Source organism: Typopeltis vanoorti, chromosome 16 (genome assembly GCF_054136105.1).
Source record: "Typopeltis vanoorti isolate ZY-2024b chromosome 16, IOZ_Tvanoo_1.0, whole genome shotgun sequence".
Lineage (NCBI taxonomy): Eukaryota > Metazoa > Arthropoda > Arachnida > Uropygi > Thelyphonidae > Typopeltis > Typopeltis vanoorti.
Genome location: NC_143564.1, coordinates 39,759,354 through 39,781,553, shown reverse-complemented (window position 1 = coordinate 39,781,553; position 22,200 = coordinate 39,759,354). Strand labels below are relative to the sequence as shown.

Sequence of the window (22,200 nt, the reverse complement as noted above, 5' to 3'; positions counted from 1 at the left end):
GACACTTATAAATTACTTAAGTATAAAGAGCTAATAAGCTTCATTTCGGCAATGAAAACATTACTTAAATTAAGGGGATATTAAATCCCACATAGTTTTAAAACCGAATAAGAAATCAAAGATTGGAATCAGAGAGTTTCTTGCTGAATATAGTAAACTATAAAGTATCGGCGACACTAGCGTTAGCCAATGCAAGTGATCCTAGTATGTAGTACAATACCAGGGCAGCTCGTTGCAAAGGTGGGGGAGTTCAGATCACTATTCTTAGGTATTTTCCATAATGTAAAAACACATTTCCTAGGAAATGTATGCTGTTATTACATTATGGAGGGAGGTCACTACCCAGACCGGTTTCAGCCTTTTTTGAGGCTTCATCAGTGAGTAGCTAGACCTAATACCAAAGTGTATAGCGAAAAGAACTTATGTACTCTGCGAACGAGTTTTCCAAACCGGTGCAACCGTTAAGTTACTTAAGTATAAAGAGCTAATAAGCTTCATTTCGGCAATGAAAACATTACTTAAATTAAGGGGATATTAAATCCCATTTCTTAAATCCCACTTATAAATTATATTATATGATTATGCAATAACCATACAACATTTACAATTAATCAGTCATAAGCTGTGTACATATACAGTTATACATGCATTAATAATGTTTACAGCTTATATTCTAAACATCCATATAATTACAAACTAAGGATTCTCTCTTCCCCAATTTTTTTATTAATTTTATATTTTTTTTTGTATTTTTCTCATTTATTTTTTGCATAGTCCATTTAAACTGATATTGAAATTGCAGATATTCTTCTTTCCATAGTCCATAATGGACCAGGAGACAGATATCAGGGAATAAACTGAATATATTGTTATCCAGTTTATTCTGGAATGTCTTTGAATTCTGGAATAAGCCCTTCAAGGACTTGCACTGAGAGGCCATTAAATCTGCTAATATGGACTAACCAGATGAACTATTTCCTGAAAATCTTCATGATGATCTTGGACCAGCAAAATAACTGATTCTTTGCCTCACATTTAAATTTGTAATGTGATCAGTATATAATGTTTTCAGGAGATGTCTATAGCAACTCATTTCAAACACTAACATGTTTTCATTTCCTTTTAAGACAGTATACATGTTTACTTCAATATAGAATTTTTATAAGTTTCTCATCGGACCATAAAGGTTTTAGCTTTTGAGTATTACTGTGAAATTTTTGTTCAAATATCCTGTTTTGAACTTTCATCCCTACTAGAAATATTGTCTAGGTATTTGAACTGATAACTTCTATAAATCTACCCTCAAGTAGAATTTTTTTTAGTTTCTGCTTAGCATTTTAAATTAAAGGTGCCAAGAAATTATAAGCTTCTTTAATTCTTTTTGAAAATTTTGAAAAAAAACAAGCCATGGACTCAGCCCCCCCCCCCTCTTAAACCTTCTATCTGGTTAAGATATGTAGATAATGTGGTCTCTTTGACCTCATGGTCCAGATACATTAGACTCCTTCCTCAGTCACCTCAATAGTCTACATCCAAGAATCCAGTTTACGATGGAAAAGAAAAATAACAATAGTTTACCCTTCCTATACACCTTAGTAACATGCCTTCCTACTGGTAACCTTTCCTGTATATAGAAAACCTGCTCACACAGGCAGATACCTTCACAGACTTTCCCACCACCACTCCTCTCAACAATCTGGGATTATTAAAATTCAAACCAATAGAGCCTATAATCTTTGTTCCAGTGGAACTTCTCTTTCAACCGACATCAACCCCACACACACACACACACACCTTCCTTTCCAAAGGCTACAGCGATTACAGAATTAAAAAATAATCAGTTCCTCCCCCATCCCTTCAGAAGGATTTCAAAAATGCCATCACCATCCTCTACATCTGTGGCACATCAGAAAAAAAACAGCCAGGTTTTTAAAAAAGTACCTCTACACAGCTTTTGAGCCCTACTTGCTACTCTTATCCGTTCTGTAATAGATCAGCTCCCTCCTCTCTCAGTGCCTGGAGTATATAAAGTACCCTGTTCCTGCAAGTTGGCTTACTATAGACAGACAGGTAGATCAGCAACCATCCATTTAGAAGAACACAAATCGTATATCTGCAATCACGACTATGGTCAATCTGGCCTTGCAGACCATGTACTGGATACAACCCACAGGATCTCATGGAAGAAAACCACCATGCTACACCATGGTAAATTTAAAAAGGAAAGACTTTTTAGAATCTGCAACAGCACTCAGAAATCAACCGAATTTAAATAAATATGGATGCATAAAACTTCCCAAAATTTGGGACATAATATGGAGGTAGCAGGGTTTTTTTCTCCTGGAAACGCAAAATCAGCCATGAGAATACACACAATTTACAGACAACATATACTAGTGGTGGTGATGTGCAGTTGATGCTGTTGTGTGTTGATGGTAGTAGTGTCATGGAGTTGCAGTGGTGTGTCACATAATAATAAAAATACAGCTCAACGACAAAAACCAAAATCTGCAACAAAAATCCAACAACAACAACAACAACAACAACAACAAAAAATGCATCTTATCAACATTTGTGGCCTTAACACAAAAGTGATGTGCATTGCCATTTACAGGCATCTAAAAACAAGCCTGCCATTGCTCACAAAATCTCAGCTGGCAGTGCCAACAGTCAGTGCTCACCTAAACTATCTGAACCATACTCAGATTGATTCCTTTCATCACAAGAATTATACTTTGTCACATTTGACATCCAGATCTGTTAGAAACAAATCTGAGATGTCCCAGTGATTATCAAACCTAGAATCTTCTCTTACTGATCTGCTTTGAATCAAAATCTCATTGCTATATTTATTGCTACCTGAATTCTAATAACCAATGACTATTTCTAAAGCTTGATTCTGCAGCCCATATATACCTAAATCGTGAAGTCATCTTCTTTGAGGGACTTCAACATTAAAAGGGCCTCACATACACTAGTGGTGGTGTGCAGTTGACACTACTGGGTGTTGATGGTAGTAGTGTCATGTAGTTTTCCTCTATGTAAGGGGAACAGCTTTTGTTCCACTCGATGACATGGTTAGTTGTAGAGAAATGAGACGATAGGGCCAGAAATGATCTCCTGTCTGTTGTTTTATGGCCTATCGTCTCATTTCTCTACAACTAACCATGTCATCGAGTGGAACAAAAGCTGTTCCCCTTACATAGAGGAAAACTACCATTCAAGAATTTTCAAAGACGCAGCCACAGTTGCTTGTTCTACTGTTAACCTTAACAGAAATCGAGGTTTTATACTCCCAGAGATATGGAAAACCCTAATTAGATCTCTAAAAATACAAGAAATGAACTTTAACACAAATTAGCAACAGCTAGCTAACCTTGTACACGCGATACGTGTTTCACTCACGTTCGATGCTATTTTATTTGTAATTATTCTTGTCAGTTTTACAGTTACTCATAATTGTGAGATTGTTTTAAGCCTATATGTCAGTTCCCTGAAAATGCCAACAGTTAAAGTGTGGCAAAACTAGTTGGTAGAGTTAATAAATTTTATCAATACTTGATCTGTAAACCAAATATTATTTCACAAATTCATGTCACTTGTCATTCCTTTTACCTCTGTTCTTTGGAGCAACTGTCCTCACAAAGTGCTGACCAAGGACTACATCCCAGCTGTCCAAGAAACCCACCAATAGGTTTCTCCTTAACAACTTGACCACACAGCACTGAAGTACTATATGTTTTGCAGCAATCCTTTATTTGTGGAAACATGATTACAAGAATAATGTATATGAGAAATAGAATAAGTAAAGGGGATGAAAATTACAGTTGCATGTTAATTTCTTTACAGAAAGATAAAGCTAATGCCATGGAGTGACTTAAAAAAATCCACTGTATTAACTTTAATTTATTTTTTTAATGAGGAAATCGAAATGCAACATAATTTTTTAACGTAGTATTGTTGTTCCTTCCAACTCACATGCACTGTTCTTTTATGGAATTTCAGAAAGTTAATGGAATTTTTTAAAAATTCTGAAATGAAAAATTCTCAAATGTTCCATCAGATGCCCGCTGACCAGATGAAAGATAAAGCAGATGGCTGCTATAGACATCCAATGAACAACTGCAACCTAACTTAGTAAATATCTGATTATACATAATACTCATATTCATAAGAATATTATGCATAACAAAATATTTACGCAGTTAGGTTACCAGGTCCAATGAAAAAACAATTGTTACAATTATTTATAGGACTGAAAGTCATGTGTGGTATGGATAAAAAAACAGCCTGCAATGTTTATCCTTTACTTTGTGCACAGTTTCTTGAGATATCCCCCAGCCCCAAAAGCAACATCCCCTAAAAATTGAAATGGGTAGTATTTCCAGTTGAAAGAAGATCAGCAAAGCAAATTATTTTCTCTTACTGAAAATTTTCAAGAATCAGTAATATGTTACCATATATTATCGCGTATAATGTGATCCACGTATAATGCGAACTAGAAATTTTGTTTGAAAACTAGCCCTAAAATGCCATGTCCACGTATAATGCGATTTGTTAATCTTGTTCCATAACATTATAAATAATACAATACGATAGGCCAGAAATGATCTCCTGAATTAATGAAAGAAATATTTATTTTAAAACAAAATGTCAAAATACAATACGAATTAACGAAAGAAATATTTATTTTAAAACAAAATGTCAAAATCCTTTAAATTCTTCTTCATCTTTTGAGTCATCAAACATTTCATTTATAAATTCATCTGTAGGGATTGCGTCATCAGTGTAGCAGTTGTCATCATCGTCTTCATGCTCTCCAATTTGTTGTGCATCATCCTCGCTTTCGTACATGACTTGATCTTCGGATCCATCCACTGAATTACTTATTCCACATTTAAGAAATGAGCACTGAATCATTTCAGATGGTATCAAATCCCATGCTTCTTTAACCCAGCTGGTGACTAGGGTGATCTCAGGCTTCTGAAAATTCCCACCCTTTGTCATCTTCACCAAACCAGATGACATCAATTCTCTCCATTTTTCACATAAGTGATCTTTAAATGGCTTATTCAAGCTGACATCAAGCGGCTGCAAAACGGAAGTTAGACCACCCGGTATGACTGCTAGGTCTGTACGTAGCTCATGTGCTTTCTCTTTGCTTGCCTCTGTTAAATGCTCCCGGAACATATCCCAGACTGGCATGCTTTGTTGACGTAACAAGCTATCTGGACGTATGTTCCATACTTGATCCAGCCACAATTGTACACCTTCTTCATCCATCCAACCTTTCTGATTGGCGCGAACAATTACACCTGGTGGAAATTTCATATGCTTAGGAATTTTCTTCCTTTTAAATATCACTGTTGGCTTTAATTTGGTTCCGTCTGCCATGCATGCTAGAACAATGGTAAAATGTGTTTTTTCATGTCCCGTTGTTTTTATGAAGACACCCTTTTCACAAATTAATTGATTTTACTGTTCAATTCCCAGGCATATCAAAGTACATGGGCGTCTCATCCATATTGCCAATTTGGGAAAGTTCATATCTGTGACACTTCCGTAATTTTATGATAAATTTATAGGACAGCACTTTTTCTTCAAGCTGCTTTGGTAACTTCTGCACAATTTTTGTTCGGTGTCGTAATGTTAATGCTTTGTGTTCCATAAATCTGTTGCGCCACCCAGGCGAAGCAAGAAAAGATGAAATACCTGGTGTGTCTTTGAATTTACCATTCTTGAGTTGTAGAGCTCGAAAACGAATTGCATTTCTTGTTACTATAATGCCATCTTGTCGTTGCATCAAAATCCATTCATTCAGCTCTTCTTCGAGTTCTGGAAAGGATGCCACATCTCCACGACGGGCACGTTTCGTTTTGGGGAATTTTTCAAGACTGTCTTTTTGCTTATGCCAAAGTCTAATATTACTCTCTGCTACACCAAATTCTCTCATAGCAACATTGTTATTATGTTCTTCTGCAAACTGCATGACACGCAATTTAAATCCTGCTTCAAAAGATGAACGATTACGTTTCTGTTGGCTCATTTTCAGGCTAGTTTTGTTTAATGAATAATAATTAAAATGAACTGTGGTTAAACCGATATACCTAACTGTGCCCTATCTATCTCACTGCTCTATCATTCGGCGACAGAGGGCACATCGTATCTGCGCATAATGCCAGTAATGTAAGTAGCTTTATGCGCAGATACAATGTGCACTAGGTCACAGAATGCGAGTGGGTCAAGTAGATTTGGTTGCATAGGCATTAGGTAGTATATACTGTGTGTGCAAGTCTAATAAGATGTTATATTTTTTTAGGATCCACATATAATGCGAATTTTTTTTCGCATTATACGCGATAATATACGGTAGATGTTTTATTTTTTTAAATATACCGGAATCTTTATTGATTTCTTTTAGTGTTTGAAGGCACTGTAGAGAGCACTGCTTAATCTACTGCTGTGAGGAAAAAAACTTTTCCTGTATCAGATTAAATACTTTTTCTGTTTTCTATGAATTCCTAAAGACACTAATAAGAGGTGTGGGATACAAACATATGGACATCATTACACAAGTCTACCATTTCCTGCAGTAAAAAGAGATGGTCCTGTTCATATGTAAAAAATGTGTTAATGGGGCAGAAATTTTAAATGGATGCACTGCCCCTCATACCATCTGAAGAGGAAGAGGGAGGCAAAAAAAAAAAAAAAAAAATCCAGAAATAATGCTATGCAAACTAGTTTATCAGTTAAGAAAATGTTTTGTGCCATGGATTTAAAACTTCACAGAATTTAATGGATGTAACACCCAACCAGTTAATAGAACTAGCTAGATATGTACATAATGTTTGCTGATATATAAGAAATTGCATGCATGTAGACATACATTTACTACAAAATATTTGAAAACATTACCTCCGGATATTACTAACAGTATTCTTTAAGCCTTTACTTGCAGGAATATTTTGGTTGTCCTTGGAGATATTTTCTTTGAATGTAGAGGACCGCAGGAAGGACTTTTTCTGTCGTGCCCCCATTAAGTTTGTATCAATTTTACTTTTTACTTCTTTTCTTATCTTAGGTTTGAGTTTTTCACCTGCTAAATTTGCTGCAATTTTGGATGTTACAGCATCCCACCTATTGCTCTTTCTTGGAGTGTGAAAAATCTTTTTAGTCTCCTCTGATGTGCATGATTTCTTATCTGTTTCCATCACTGATTTCATTTTTGAAACAGCATTTCTTTTATGACTGTTCACAACAAAACTGTGACCAAGTTCCCTATTTGCCTCTTTTAATTCTTTCTTTTGATATTCAATGGGAGAGTGTCCTGTTCTGTTTAGTACATTCTTTGGCAATTCACTCAAGCCTTTCTCATATATTTTACTTACTGAACAGTTTTCATATACTTTACTTACTGTACAATTTAGACTGTTGTCCAGGATTAATTCCTTTTCTTGACTAGAATTTTTGACCAAAGAAAACTTTTCTACCAATACTGGAGAATTTGCTTTTACTTCAGTCTGAAGATTAGCTATTAGAGAAGTTGCATTTTCAGCTGTTTTCACATCTGATGCAGTAACTGTCAAAGAGATATTTTTATATTCATGTAAACTACCATTTATTTCATTAGTCAAAGTCTTATCTCTATCTATATTTAATAAACTTTCTCTTCTCATTTCTGTTTTTACTTCACTTTCATAATGATCTAATACTTTTTCATTAACTTTGTTAAATTCTTTGAACTCGCCTTCAGTTTCTATTTCACTTTCTGTGAGACCAATACCAACAGAATCTGTTAACAAATCTGAATCACCCATAGTATCTGATTTTGGTAGCTTTTCACTTTGACTCAAGTCAGTACCTATACAACTGTCATGAAGTGAAATTCTCATTTCATCACAAGGTGATGATTCATCAAGTAGTTCACTGTGAATATCATCCTCTCCATCTCCCTGATAACCAGTATCTGTACCTATAGTATGTACAGAAGATTGTGGTTCCTTCTGATTATTGCTTTTATTACTTACTTCTACTACAGTGATGGATGTTTCCTTATCCTTACATAATACATTTCTGTTCTCTTCATTGTTACCATCAAGCACATTATAATTATTATTTACATTTTCTTCTAACAAATATAATCCATCTGTGAATTTTGAATTTCTCAGTTGTAGTGGAACATTCCTTTCTGACTCCAACAGTTCTTGATCTGCAGTGTTTTCAAATGTACAGGGTGGAAAATTAGGTTCACTAAAAGAGTCAATGTGATTGAACTTTTTGGGTGATGACATAGTAACATTCATAAAAGAGCATTTCGGAAAAATTTCATTTTCAATATCTAACATTTCAACATTTGGTTTCCCTTGCAGATTACTACAGTCATTGATATCATTTTGTTCAACCCTTAATGAATTACATCCCAATAATTCTTTTAAATGTACTGAAGTTGTAGTTGGAGTAGATATATAAATTCCAGAGTGATTTTTTTCAGTGATATGACTGCACTCTAATGGCTCTATAGGAATGCATGACTGATTTGAATCAGGTACAGGATTACTGTTTCCTGAAGGTGTAGAAGTTTGAACTGTAGCAACTGTTTTTTTAAATTCACATAATTCCTCCATGACAAATGCATCATGATTAAAATCTGAAAGAGAAAAAGAATGTTTTGTGGTTACTACTTTATTTTCATTAAATGGAACTGTAAGAGGCATACTGTCTTTGCCATCCTCAGGCAATTTATTCAGAAGATAACCATCATCCTCCACTGGTGATATAACCCGTGACTCTTGTGCAACTTCATACTCAGGAATTTCATTTATATCATCACAAGATTCAATCTTAGGAATTTTTGTCAGTTTTACTGTATCAAACGTACTCCCCTGCAGATCTGCACATATAGTAAAATCTTTCATTTGATTTGGAGTTAAAATACCCAAACTGTCATCAAATTCTAATGAAATGAGATCATCTTCACATTCCTTAAATTGATCAGTAGGACTGGTTGATAGAACATGAACAAAATCGATATCCAAATCATTATGTGTATCATCCATGATAAACGTTGCATTCAAATCTGGCACATGTTGATTTTCTTTATGTATACAAAATGTAGCATTTAAAGTATCACTATCTCCCTTGTCCTGTTGCAAAGAAAAAGTAGTATTCAATCTGCAGTCTTTGTCACTATCTTCATCATTATCCCCCTTTGTAAAAAGAGAATCTGGAACATTACAGTCAGATAAACTAACTGTCCTGTTTAACAGATCTTTAATATTCTTTTCATTTCCACCTTTTTCTGAAGTAACAGAATAAGAAGAATTAAGAAGTAAAGTTTGACTTGTAGGAGGATTTTTGTTAACATTCTTAGTTGACTCAGCATCTGAAGAATCACTACGAGTTAAGGTATTTTCCTGTTTACAGCATTTACTTTCTAATGGCAGAGACGTTGGTCCACTCTTTGGCCCTGAACCTTTACAAGTAGCAAAGTCTGGCTGTTTAGAATAAGTTACAGTTTCATTAAGAAGTCTACTTTCTAAATTTTCACATTTTGAAAATGTTACATTTAGTGAAGCCGGTTCTCGTGTCTGATGCAATGGAATTTTGCAAATAGTCCTTTCAAGAGAAGTTCTACTTAATGTTTTAGGAGGAATAAGTCTTGATTTTATACTGTGATTCAATTCGTTGTGCTTCATGTTACATCTTTCTTCTTGGGGCAATGAACTTGGTATTATTTCTATTTTATGAACAGGTGCAAATATACCACAATTTTCCTTACAATGAAAATAGTGTATGCCATTAACTGATCCATTGTGCTTTCCAACTGGTTCACTTAGTTCAACACCACACCACAATCCTTCAGAAAATTGAGTTGGTCCAAAATACCTTACAATACCTTGTTTAACACCACCAACACAAACTCTCTCACCAAGCCACTTATTTCCATTTTTGTATCTGTGAATATTGCTGCTGAAATAACAATCACTTCCCATAGAGACTGAAAAATCTACTTTTTCTGATCTTTCTGTATCTGCTTTCTCTATGACTGTTGATGTCAAATTAAGAACCGAGGGTCGAAGAGCTCTGGGTTTTGACTGGCAAGTGCCAAACTTCAATACTGGGAGTTTACTTGTAGGTATTCCACTTTTTTCAGTTGCCTACAAAATGAAAATGAAAGACACATTAACAATAGTTAAAAAAAATATATATATATATATATATATATATAAATCAGAAGATTTATTTCAAGTAAATGACAAATAAATTACTGAAATCTGCATAAAGATGAAATGGATGTATATGTTCTAATGAATTAGAATGCATACAAATAGCTGTTCATAACAAAAGCAGGTTTACTTTAATAAACATGCTTCTGTTATTTCAGAATATTTATCATCAATAAACATCATTCTGAAATATTATCTGGATACTTCTATGGAATTCTAAAACTCATTGCAGATGGGTAATATTCTCTATCCCAGTCATCTCTCTCTCTCTAAATCCATCTCTTTTTTTTTCACAAGAATAATCATTAAATTCCTGATATATATCCTCTAGGAGAGTACAGATATGATGGTACTACATGAAATGTTTACACTATATGTAAAGAAAGGCCTAGGTGTTGTTCATTATTCCTAATAATACTTAATGGTATAACCAACACCAAGAGGGAAAAAATACATTTATTAAACTCATTAATATTTTGCTGGTTTTTTTCAATTTTCTCTCATTTTGCTGGGTTAATCTCAATTACTTAGAGAAGCAATGTTTCTTCAATTACTTGGGTAGAAAACCAGCAAAATATTAATGAGTTTAATAAAAAAAAAAAATTTCCTGTTGGTAATACTGTTGATTATTATGAATGTTTATATTATATTTGCAATATTTACAATGATATTTATATGAATTAATAAATTATATTTAATGTTTACAATGATAGTAAATGATGCAATACACGGGCTTTTTCATTGTAAAAGAAACAGTGAGTTGTGAGTTTTTAGATGTTTGGAGTGCACCTGATGGCAGAAAAGACTTGCATAAGAGGCTTGCACTTGAATTAATTTGGAATCAAGAGCCTGGAAAAATTACTTAATGGGACGAGATCTAATGCAGAGAGTGAGGGAAACTAGATCATCAAGGTGGAATGGGAAAACTGTGTGTGAGAGTTCAGCTATGGTATGCAAGTGCAATAAAGATATGATTGGTTTTGAATATGGTTATGCAAATAGAGAAGGGGTGGAAATGTATGCTTTGGGTTCTGACCTTATGAGTAAGTCTGGGGAGGGTAAAGAGAAAGTTCTACAACAAGACCAAACAGACTGCATATCTAATTATAAGAATAGGCCAGGTGATAATTTATGTCTATATACAAATGCCAGGAGCATCAGAAACAAAGGGGTTGAGTTTATTGCTTTACTGAATACCGTGTGGCCTAAGATTGTTGGCATTAGTGAAACCTAGCTATCAGAATCAGATGTAACTGGAATCGATTGTAAAAGGTATACTTTTTTTTTTTTTTTTTAGGAATGACAGGAGATGGGAGGAGTACTACTGCTCGGATGACTTAAGTCCAGTTAGGGTTGAAATGCAAAAAAAAACAATGATAGTAATAATGGCCCATGTAGCAATGAGTCTTTATCTATATATAAGGTGCCCTTCTAAGAGAAGTAACCAGGTATGAATAGCAAAATTTAAAAATAAATAAAATAAAAATAAATCAATAATGTCAGGGGAAAAAGAATTTTTCAATAAATTTAGAGTGATACTCTAAACTTCACCATTTAAAAATAAATAAATAAATAAATAAAATAAAATAAAATAAAAAATGTGTATGTGTATATGCACACACACACACACACACTAATATATATATTCATGTATCTCAGAAAATCATGTAGATTTCAATCATATGCTCCTCCAAAGTATCTCTTCAAATGGAAATTATCAAGCAAAAAGACTACTGAATGGTTATAATCTAAAATTATATATTCAATTATATTAAATTATATATTGACAACATCTAAGAGAAAACGTCTGCAGAACTCCTATTTCAATTGGAAGGGTTGGACAGAGATTTTGAACAAATTCCAATTCACTGCCATCTTCAAACCCATGGACCAACTCAGCAGTCTTTTGCTGTCTACAAAAGTCACCTAGTCCAGATGAGATCCCACCAGTTGTGCTCAAAAATTGAGGCAGAATTAAGGCTTATATAGAAGTAAGCCTTTATATCCCAGTGTTCTCACACTCAATACTTCTGAAAATAATAAAGAACTCAACAAAAACCAGCTTCTTCACTACCTGCAGACCCATCAGTTAATTAATGATTACCAACATGGATTCTATCTTTTTTTGTTCTATAGCAGATATTCTTGCTATCTTTAACCACTTTTCAACATTGGCCATGCAAAGATATGGAGAAATTCATTGTCTGGCAATGGGGCTATCTCACCATACTGAAGGAACTTTGCTTCAGGTGGTGGAGGAAGCAAGAAATTAGGGGATCTTCCCAGATACAGAACTGAAATTCAGGGATCACATCACAAAGTTGTAAGGGTTTACCCAGAAAACTGCTATACTGTGAAGTACACTGGCATGTATCGATAAGGAGGTGGCAGTCCCATTGTATAAGGCACTAATTAGATCTCATTTGGATGTCTGTGCACAGATCTGATCACCTAATGACAAGAAACATTGAAGAGAGTGCAGAGATGAATGACCACGATTGTCTCAGGACTCTGAAATACTGAGTATGGGTATGGATTGAAGGAATGTGGTCTTCAGAGATTGGTGGATAGGATGAGGAGTGATATGATTACTGAGACATCTCATTTGGTAAGAGATTATCAAATAGATATAGGGGAATTATTGCATAGGATAATGAGTAATACGACAGTAAGAAGTCATCAACGGAAACTGGACAAAGGTCATATGTGTAAGGAAGTGAAAAGGAGATTTTTTTTTTGCTTGGTGAATGAATGAGCAAAATGCATTGTAGAAGTGGGTGGTGCTCCAACAACAAATGTGCTCAAAGCAAGGTATGATGGTTATTGTGGTTTGTGAGTGTTTGACTTCCCACAGTGAGTCTTGGATTCCATGGAGGCTTAGAAATAAGACTAATACTAAATAAACCATAGAATTTTTCAGGAATAAGCTGAACGACTGCTATAACAAATACTGTATGAAAATCAGCAATAAAAAGACAAACTACAAAAAACATCAATATATGAAATAAGATAGAAAATAGCCAAAACACTAAACTTGCATTATAATATAATATTTATATCATTATATAATAATATAATATAAATATAATAATAATTTTATTATTATTATTATAAATAAATAAAATAAATAAATAAAAATAAATAAAATAATAATAATAATAATTAATAGGGTTGGATGTTGATAGTGCATGGGAGGCAGTTAAGAAGTGTTTGCAGGAGGCAATAGCTGACTGTATACCTAGAGTCTGAATAATAAATCAAGTAGGGATTAAATGGATGAATAACACCATTAAGCTTGAGCTGCAAAAAGAGAAACAACTGTGGAGGGAATTTAAAGAGAAAGGTGACCTGCAGGCACATGAACGGTATAAAGCCCAGGCCAGAAGGGTAACAAGTGTGGTAAGAAAAGCAAAAGCGGATTATGAAAGAACATTAGCCATGCAGGCTAAAGAGAATCCCAAACAGTTTTTTCGATATGTTGCAAGTAAAAGAAAAAACGTATACGGCAGATTGATTTTAAAGAATGCCAATGGTAGGGAGGTAACCGAAGAAGTTGATATAGTAGAATTACTGAGTCAGCACTTTGCAAGAGTATATCATCCAGGTGGTGACATTGCAGAAATGGAAGAACCAACAGCTTATACAGTATTTGTGGTGAATGAAGTGGAGCCGAATAGTCTATTACAAAACCTCAATGTCAATTCATCTGCGGGATTGGATGGTATACCAGCTCGTGTCGTATGAGAAACGGCTAAAGAATTGTCAGTGCCCTTGACCATTTTGTTTAATTTGAGTCTCGGGTCTGAGGTAGTCCCAAGGGGGGTGGAAAGAGGAGAAAATAGTTCCACTTCATAAAGGAGGTTCCAAGACTGCTGTTGAAAATTACCGGCCGATCAGCATATCAGGAATTGTTGTCAAGGTCTAAGAGAAAATAGTCGAGAGGAAAATACAAGATTGGATAGATGAAAATGGGATACTGTATGGGGGACAGCATGGTTTTTGTGAAGGGTAGATCATGCCTCAGTAACTTGCTCACATTCTATAACACAGTGACGGCTGAACTGGATAAGGGTAACGGGTTTACAGTGATTCTACTGGATCTTGCTAAAGCCTTTGATAGGATACCACATGGAATTCTAATCAGGAAACTGCAGCATATGAGAATGGATATAGGGTTGGTGAGATGGATAGGAGGGTAGTTGATGGAGAGATATCAGAGAGTGGTTTATTCAGGAATAGAGTCCAAAAGACAACCTGTGACTAGTGGTGTGCCACAGGGTTTTCTTCTTGGACTACTACTGTTTAATTTGTTCATTAACGATATATTGAAGGATCTGAGAGGAACTGTGCATTAGTTTGCAGATGATGCAAAGTTGGGTAGAGCAATAGTAAATGCTCAGATCTCAAAATTTTGCAGGATGATTTGGATAGTTTGGAGGTCTGGGCTAAGGAGAATGGATGTCAATTTAATGTGGAAAAATGCAAGGTTTTGCATTTTGAGGTGAAAAGATTAGCAGCAGTATATCACATTGGTGGAACTGTACTCCAGGAGATTGACAAGGGCAGGGATTTGGGAGTGTTGGACACATCGCATGACGAGGCCAGGGGACACATCGCAAAAGTGGCAAAATCAGCTCATCAAATCACTTGGTTGCTGAAAAACACTTTAACGAGCAGAGACAAACAGGTTATTGTTCCTCTGTATCGAGCCTTGATAAGACCCCATCTAGACTACTATGACCAGATATGGGCGCCAGGGTTTCTTCTTGATGGGGAGGAGGTGGAGAGGATCCAGAGACGAGTGACCAAGATGATAGCAGGACTATGGAATGAACCTTATGAGAACAGGTTGAAGATTTGTGGGCTGCAGAAATTGGTTGATAGGCGGAAAAGGGGTAATATGATTGAGACATTCAAATTACTAAAGGGTTTCTATAAGATTAATTCAGAAGATATTTTTGAGAATAGGACTGGTGGTGGGAGGACTAGGGGAAATCCATGGAAGCTTGGTAAGAGTGTGGTTAGCAAGGGTGTTAGAGCTAGGTTTTTTACTTGGAGAGTGGTAAATGAGTGGAATAAGCTGCCCGAGTCTGTTGTGGGTGCCACAACACACTCGGACTTGACTGTAAATGAATTCAAAGTGAAGTATGATAGATACTGTGTGAATGTTGAATAGTTGTTCTACATGATGTTAGGCCTCCTTCGATGAGTCTAAGGACCCCTTGGAGTTGCCCGTAATAATAATAATAAGATTACATTCAAACCAATTTTAATTTATTAATTTCAGAGTTATGATGGGAATAAAACAACTTGTCAAAGGCTAGCAAACACAGATGAGACTTCTGAGAAAAATTAAAGTAAACAGACTGCTGCCAGAATAGTTGACTGAACAGTTTGCTACCTGATCTTGAAAAAATAGATTGTGGGTTCAAATCCTGCTATACTCTAGGTCTCTAGAGCAGAGTATCCATATTATGTAAAAAAAAAAAAAAAACCACTTAGCCCTCCCACAGCACTAATGTACTATTGGCTTACAGCTCTCGTGGGTGGGGTGACATCATTGGCAGAATCATGTTAAAAAGAATATAATAGAAGGGAACTTGATATCATTAGCATTCAAGAATGTGTAAAAGAGACAATCGATACAGTATGATTATTTAAACAGAATGGGGGGGAGGTTAGCAAGGAGATAAGAAGCTGTGGAAAGGGTGCAAAGAAGAGTTACAAAGATTATATATGGATTATGGGATTTAGATTATGAGGACAGATTGCAAATATGTGGATAGCAGACTGGTTAACAGGAGAAAGAGGGGTGATATGATAGAGGTCTATAAACTTTTGAATGGGTGTTACAGGATATCAACTGATGAAATTTTTCGTTATATGGAAGGTGAGGAGAGAACATGGGGGAATCCATGGAAGTGCAATTTATTTGCAGTGAAGAAAGGGATAAAAGCTAGGTTTTTCTCTCGGAAAGCAGTGAGTGGAATAATTTGCCCTTAGGGGTAGTGAGTGTATCTAGTATGAATGAATTTAAGGGAAGGTATGATAGCTGGTTTGGGTGATTTATAGCTTCCCTCAATGAGTCCTTGACTCCATGGAGGTCTCAGATAATAATAATAATAATAATAACAGTGTTTTTATTATTATTATAATAATAAACACAGTCACAAAAGAAGAAGACCAAGATCCAGGTGGGATGATGATGATGATGCATTAGAAGACTCAAGGTGTTTAATGTCTGGATGACTGGGAAAAAAGTCCTAGAAAACCAGGATCTAGGTGGGGTGACAGTTCCATAGCAGACTGAAATGCCAGAGTTGACACTTTTGGAGATATGAAAAATAACTAATTTGAAAAAAGACTGCCAATGGGAAGATAGTAATAATGCAAAACTATCATGTAGTACTGTCATAATATCCTGTACAAACCAGGAATTTCATGATAACCTCTGTTCACAATCTCTGATGATATTATTAAATGTAGAACTCTTGATCCCTTTATTCTCTGAATTGCATGCTGCTTCGGTTAATTATATCTTAAATACCTTCCAGAGTATAATTCAATAAATGAAATTGCCTATAATCATTATGCTTCATGCACATTCACTAAACTCATTTAATCAGACAATATAATATATTTTCACCCTTTTTTTTTTTTAATATAATGTTATGTCATTCAAACATTTACCTAAATTTTCTTAATTTTGTATTTAAAATCATTTTTAATTTTAGTTCTAGCTTTAACTATAATCTCCTTTTATTTTGTAACCATGCATATGGTGACATTCTGGCAAGGGCTCAGCTCTGTAAATAGGATTAATGTTCTTTGTTATAGCTTCAACTTGTGATTATGCTAACGCACTGATGGTGGCCCATCAATGTATTAGCAAATAAATGAAATAAAATAACAAATAATAAATAAATAAATTATTCTGTTTTACTCTTGTGAATATATGTGTCTAATAATGTTTAGTATTTATTCATAATTTTTTCAGCTAAGATGGAAAATTAAATATGAAAATGGATAACAGAATAAGTCAGCAGCCACATTGGTTTGAAAGCACCAGTTCTCGTTTGATCACTGAAGTTAAGCAAACCTTACCGCAGTTAGCACTTGGTAGGGTGCCCAACTTGGAAACGTGGGTGCTGCTGGCATTATCAGCGTGGGATAGTTTCCGAAATGAAGGAAAGAGTGTTGTATGGTGACTCGTTATTAAGAGGAGTAATAGATGGGAGTGTAACTAAATCGTACTTACCGGGTGCAAAATTTAAGGATGTAAGTGAGAGTATTAGAGTGCAAAAACAGAGGGTGAAAGAATTAATAATTGTGGCGGGTACGAATGAATTGAAAGGTGATAAATTTTTTATGAGAGAGGACTTGAAAGTATTGTTAAAGGTAGCGAAAGAAAAGAGTGACAGAGTTAGAATGGTGAGTCTGTTACTGCGGTATGACAGAGAGGAGTTTAGAAGGAGGGCCATAATCGCAAATGACATTATGTGCAGGTTATGCGGACGGTGTGGTGTGGAATTCGTGGACGTGTGGAATGAGTTTGATGGGCGAAAGGACTTATACAAGATGGATGGCCTGCATTTGAATGGACTTGGTGTGCGGAGACTGGAAAAAGTGTTGCTGAATGAAGTGAAAATGGATGTGCAGAACCAGGGAAACTAGAACTACCAAGGAGGGGGGGAAGTGGATATCCAGACATCAGTGAGACAGCTGAGTGTAAAAATGTATATAAAGTACCTGAGCCAGCACTAAGGACAAAAAAATGGGAATGGGACATTTAGAATAACGCATCAAGATAGGGGTGGGACAAAGGGATCACTGCAATTCATGTATACTAATGCCAGGAGTATTAGGAACAAGAAGGAAGAATTTTTGGCCTTGATTGGCTCTTCCTGGCCACAGGTTATTGGCGTTAGTGAAACATGGCTGACGGAAGATGATATAGTTAGTGGGATAGAATGTGTAGGTTATAGTATGTTTAGGAGGGACAGAGAGAATAAAATTGGGGTAGGGGTGTTGTTGATGATAGCTGATGAACTGCAGCCAAGGAGAATTGAAGTATTGCAGGATAGTGAAAGGAGCTCATTTGAGGCTATTTGGTGTGAGATTGACACTGGCAGAATAAAATATACAGTTGGGTGCTGCTATAGACCAGGTGATGGAATAGATGGTGGAGATGGTATGCATAAACAAATTGATGAAATGAGTGGAAGGAGGATAATTATTATGGGGGATTTTAACTATTGTAACATTGATTGGAAGGAGGAGAGGACACATGTGAGGAAGGAAATGGATTTTATTCAATTATTAAGGGATAACTATCTGAAACAGCATGTAATTGAAAATACTAGGGGTGTGAGAGTGCTTGACCTGGTAACTGCATCTCATGACTGTAATGAATATGACCAATTCGTGAGAGTGATCATAAGGTCTTGACCTGGGAGGTGGCTAAAGGTGTGCAATTTGTGATTAAAACAGGGTATATGTGGAATTTCCATGCTGGCAAGTATGACAAGCTTAGGAGATTGCTTGGATCAGTGCCATGGCATGTACAACTGCAAGGGCTGGACGTCGATAGAGCATGGGAAGTGGTCAAAGAGCATTTACAGGAGGTTATGGCTGATTGTATACCTAAGGTCCGAATAGTGAAACAAGTAGGGGTTAAATGGATGAATAACACCATTAAGCTTGAGCTGCAAAAAAAGAAACAACTATGGAGGGAATTTAAAGAAAGGGGTGAACTGCAGGCACACGAACGGTATAAAGTGCAGGCCAGAAGGGTAACGAGTGTGGTAAAAACAGCAAAAGCCTATTATGAAAGGAAACTAGCTATGCAAGCAAAAGAGAATCCCAAACAGTTCTTTCAATATGCTGCAAGTAAGAAAAAACTGTACATGGCAAAATGATTTTAAGGAATGACGATGGTAAAGAGTTCACTGAACCAGTCGATATAGTAGAGTTACTGAGCATGCACTTTGCAAAAGTATATCATCCAGGTGGTGACGTTGAAAAAATGAAGGAACCATTAGTTTATACGGGAATTGTGATGAATGAAGTGGAGGTGAATAGTCTATTACAGAACCTTAATGTGAATACATCTGTGGGATTGGATAGTATACCAGCACGGGTCTTGCATGAAGCGGCTAAGGAATTATCAGTGCCCTTGACCATGTTGTTTAATCTGAGTCTCGGGTCTGGCTTAGTCCCGAAGGCGTGAAAAGAGGGAAAATAGTTTCACTGCATAAAGGAGGATCCAAGACTATGGTTGCAAATTACCGACCGATCAGCATATCAGGAGTCGTTGTCAAGGTCTTGGAGAAAGTAGTCAAGGGAAAAATACAGGAATGGATTGATGAAAATGAGATACTGTACAGAGGACAGCATGGCTTTGTGAAGGGTAGATCATGCCTCAGTAACTTGCTCAAGTTTTATAACAAGGTGACGGCTGAACTGGATAAGGGAAATGGGTTTACAGTGATACTGCTGGACCTGGCAAAGGCGTTTGACAGGATACCACATGGAATTCTAATCCGTAAACTACAACATATGGGAATGGATATAGGGTTGGTGAGATGGATAGCTGGGTGGTTGATGGAGAGATATCAAAGAGTAGTTTATTCAGGAGTAGAGTCCAAAAGACGGCCTGTGACTAGTGGTGTGCCAAAGGGTTCTGTTCTTGGACCACTGCTGTTTAATCTGTTCATTAACGATATAGGGAAGGGTCTAAGTGGGACAGTTCATTTGTTCGCTGATGATGCAAAGTTGGGTAGGGCGATAGTGAATGCAGAAGATGTCAAAGTCTTGCAAGATGACTTAGATTGATTGGAGTTCTGAACTAAGGAGAATGGATGTCAATTTAATGTGACAAAATGTAAGGTTATGCATTTCGGAGTGAAAAGATTAGCAGCAGTATACCACATTGGTGGAACTGTACTCCAAGAGATTAATGAGGCCAGGGACTTGGGAGTGTTGGTGGATAGGGAGATGAAGTTTAGAGGGCACATTGCAAAAGTAGCTAAATCAGCTCATCAACTCACTTGGTTGTTGAAAAATACCTTGACGAGCAGAGACAAGCAAGTTATTGTACCTCTGTACCGAGCCCTGATAAGACCTCATCTTGACTACTGTGCCCAGATTTGGTCACCTCGGTTCCTTCTTGATGGGGAGGAGGTGGAGAGGATCCAGAGGCGAGTGACTAAGATGATAGCAGGTCTATGGAATGAACCATATGAGAACAGGTTGAAGATTTGTGGGTTGCAGAAACTAGTTGATAGGCGGAAAAGGGGAGATATGATTGAGACATTCAAATTGCTAAAAGGATTCTATAGGATTAATTCAGAGGATATTTTTGAGATCAGGACTGGTGGTGGGAGAACTAGGGGACACCCATGGAAGCTGGGCAAGAGCGTGGTTAGCAGGGGTGTTAGAGCTGGGTTCTTTACTTTAAGAGTGGTAAATGAGTGGAATAAGCTGCCAGAGTCTGTTGTGGGTGCTATGACAGTGAGTGAGTTCAAGGCAAGGTATGATAGATACTGTGAGAATGTTGAACAATTGTGTGAACATGATGTTTAGGGCCTCCCTCGATGAGAAGGACTCCCTGGAGTAGCCCGTAGTAATAATAATAATAATAAGAAGAAGAAGAAGAAAAGTTTGTATGGACAGAAGAACTAACTGAATAAATTTATATATATAGCATCTTGCTCTGTAATATGATACTGGTTTTGTTTTGGTGAAGCTTGTATAATCCAACCACCTCCAATGTCAAAAGTACATTATTACTCTCAGCAACTGACAGCCTCTTGCCAACATACGTACCGTATATTCCGGTGTATAAGACGCTCCTATGTATAAGATGCACCCAAGAAATTTAATACAATTTTCTGGAAAAAACCTAAAAAAAACTTTTTCTGTAGGCGGAGGTCCAAAATGTCTTTCAGCTTCCCTATTCCCGTGTTCTTCTGCATATTTTACAACCTGCAATTTGTAACTTGAAGTATATGAATGTCGCCTGTTTTTTTCCATCACTAAAATCTACGGGGAAATATCAAACTGAACACAAAATATCTCAACACGTCAACTCAATACTGATAAACATCAGTAACTGATTACTCGGATAAGATATTATGAAACTTGAATAGGGACTCCTGTTCTTAGCCAATGACGCACTAGAAGTCACATGAAGGTCACGCATCAATTTGATTGCACCATTAACCGCCTACAAAGATCTTGAAACATAAAAGAATTCCTCTTTTCAAAGTGCGTATAACTTTGAAAAGAGGAAACAATCTTTACCTTCATTATATAAGATGCACCCTAAGATGAATTTTTAAGGTAAAAAAGTGCATCTTGTACACCGGAAAATACAGTAATTATAATATAAATAATTTTAATTTCATAATTTATTTTAATGGTATTACAACACCAAATGAACACAAAACATGTTTTGTACTCTGAAGATGCTGGTTTGAAATCCAGCAATATAAGCCAGTCAATTTAATAAATATCTTTTTTATTTTATAATTTAGTTCATTTTAAACCACCTATAAAACTAAAAAACATATTCAACTCTTCTATCTCCTCCCATTGGCACATCCTGGAGTTTATTGCATCTACTGCACCTGTAACTTACTTTATATGGGTGAAACTGGACGTACAATCCTTATACGTAAAAAAAAAAAAAAAAGACACATTAAATATAACAATTTTGGTGAAGCAGGCCTCTGAGATCATGCACTCAACATCCTACACCAAATTGATTGGAAAAGTACCTGCTCTTTACATCATACAAAAACCTGGTATGAAAGAAAATTTAAATAAACCTGTGAAATTCTGATTAACCACCCTAATCTCAACAATAATTGGGACATAAAAATTCCAAGAATTTGGATGAGACATATTCAGCCTACTTAGTTTCCAGCATACTTTATGACTTTAAGCAATTTTCAGCTTTTATTGCAAACTA

General features: G+C 36.0%; 1 protein-coding gene across 2 annotated transcripts in view; it reads right to left on the bottom strand.

The window, feature by feature from the left end:
• LOC150097966 (uncharacterized) overlaps positions 1-22,200 on the bottom strand; it is a 490,509-nt gene that overhangs the window by 456,994 nt on the left and 11,315 nt on the right. For both annotated transcript variants that reach the window (XM_090406015.1, XM_090406016.1), the window contains exon 2: positions 6,916-10,157. In XM_090406015.1, the coding sequence (XP_090262141.1) occupies positions 6,916-10,157 (3,242 nt within the window). The remainder of the gene's footprint in view (positions 1-6,915; positions 10,158-22,200) is intronic.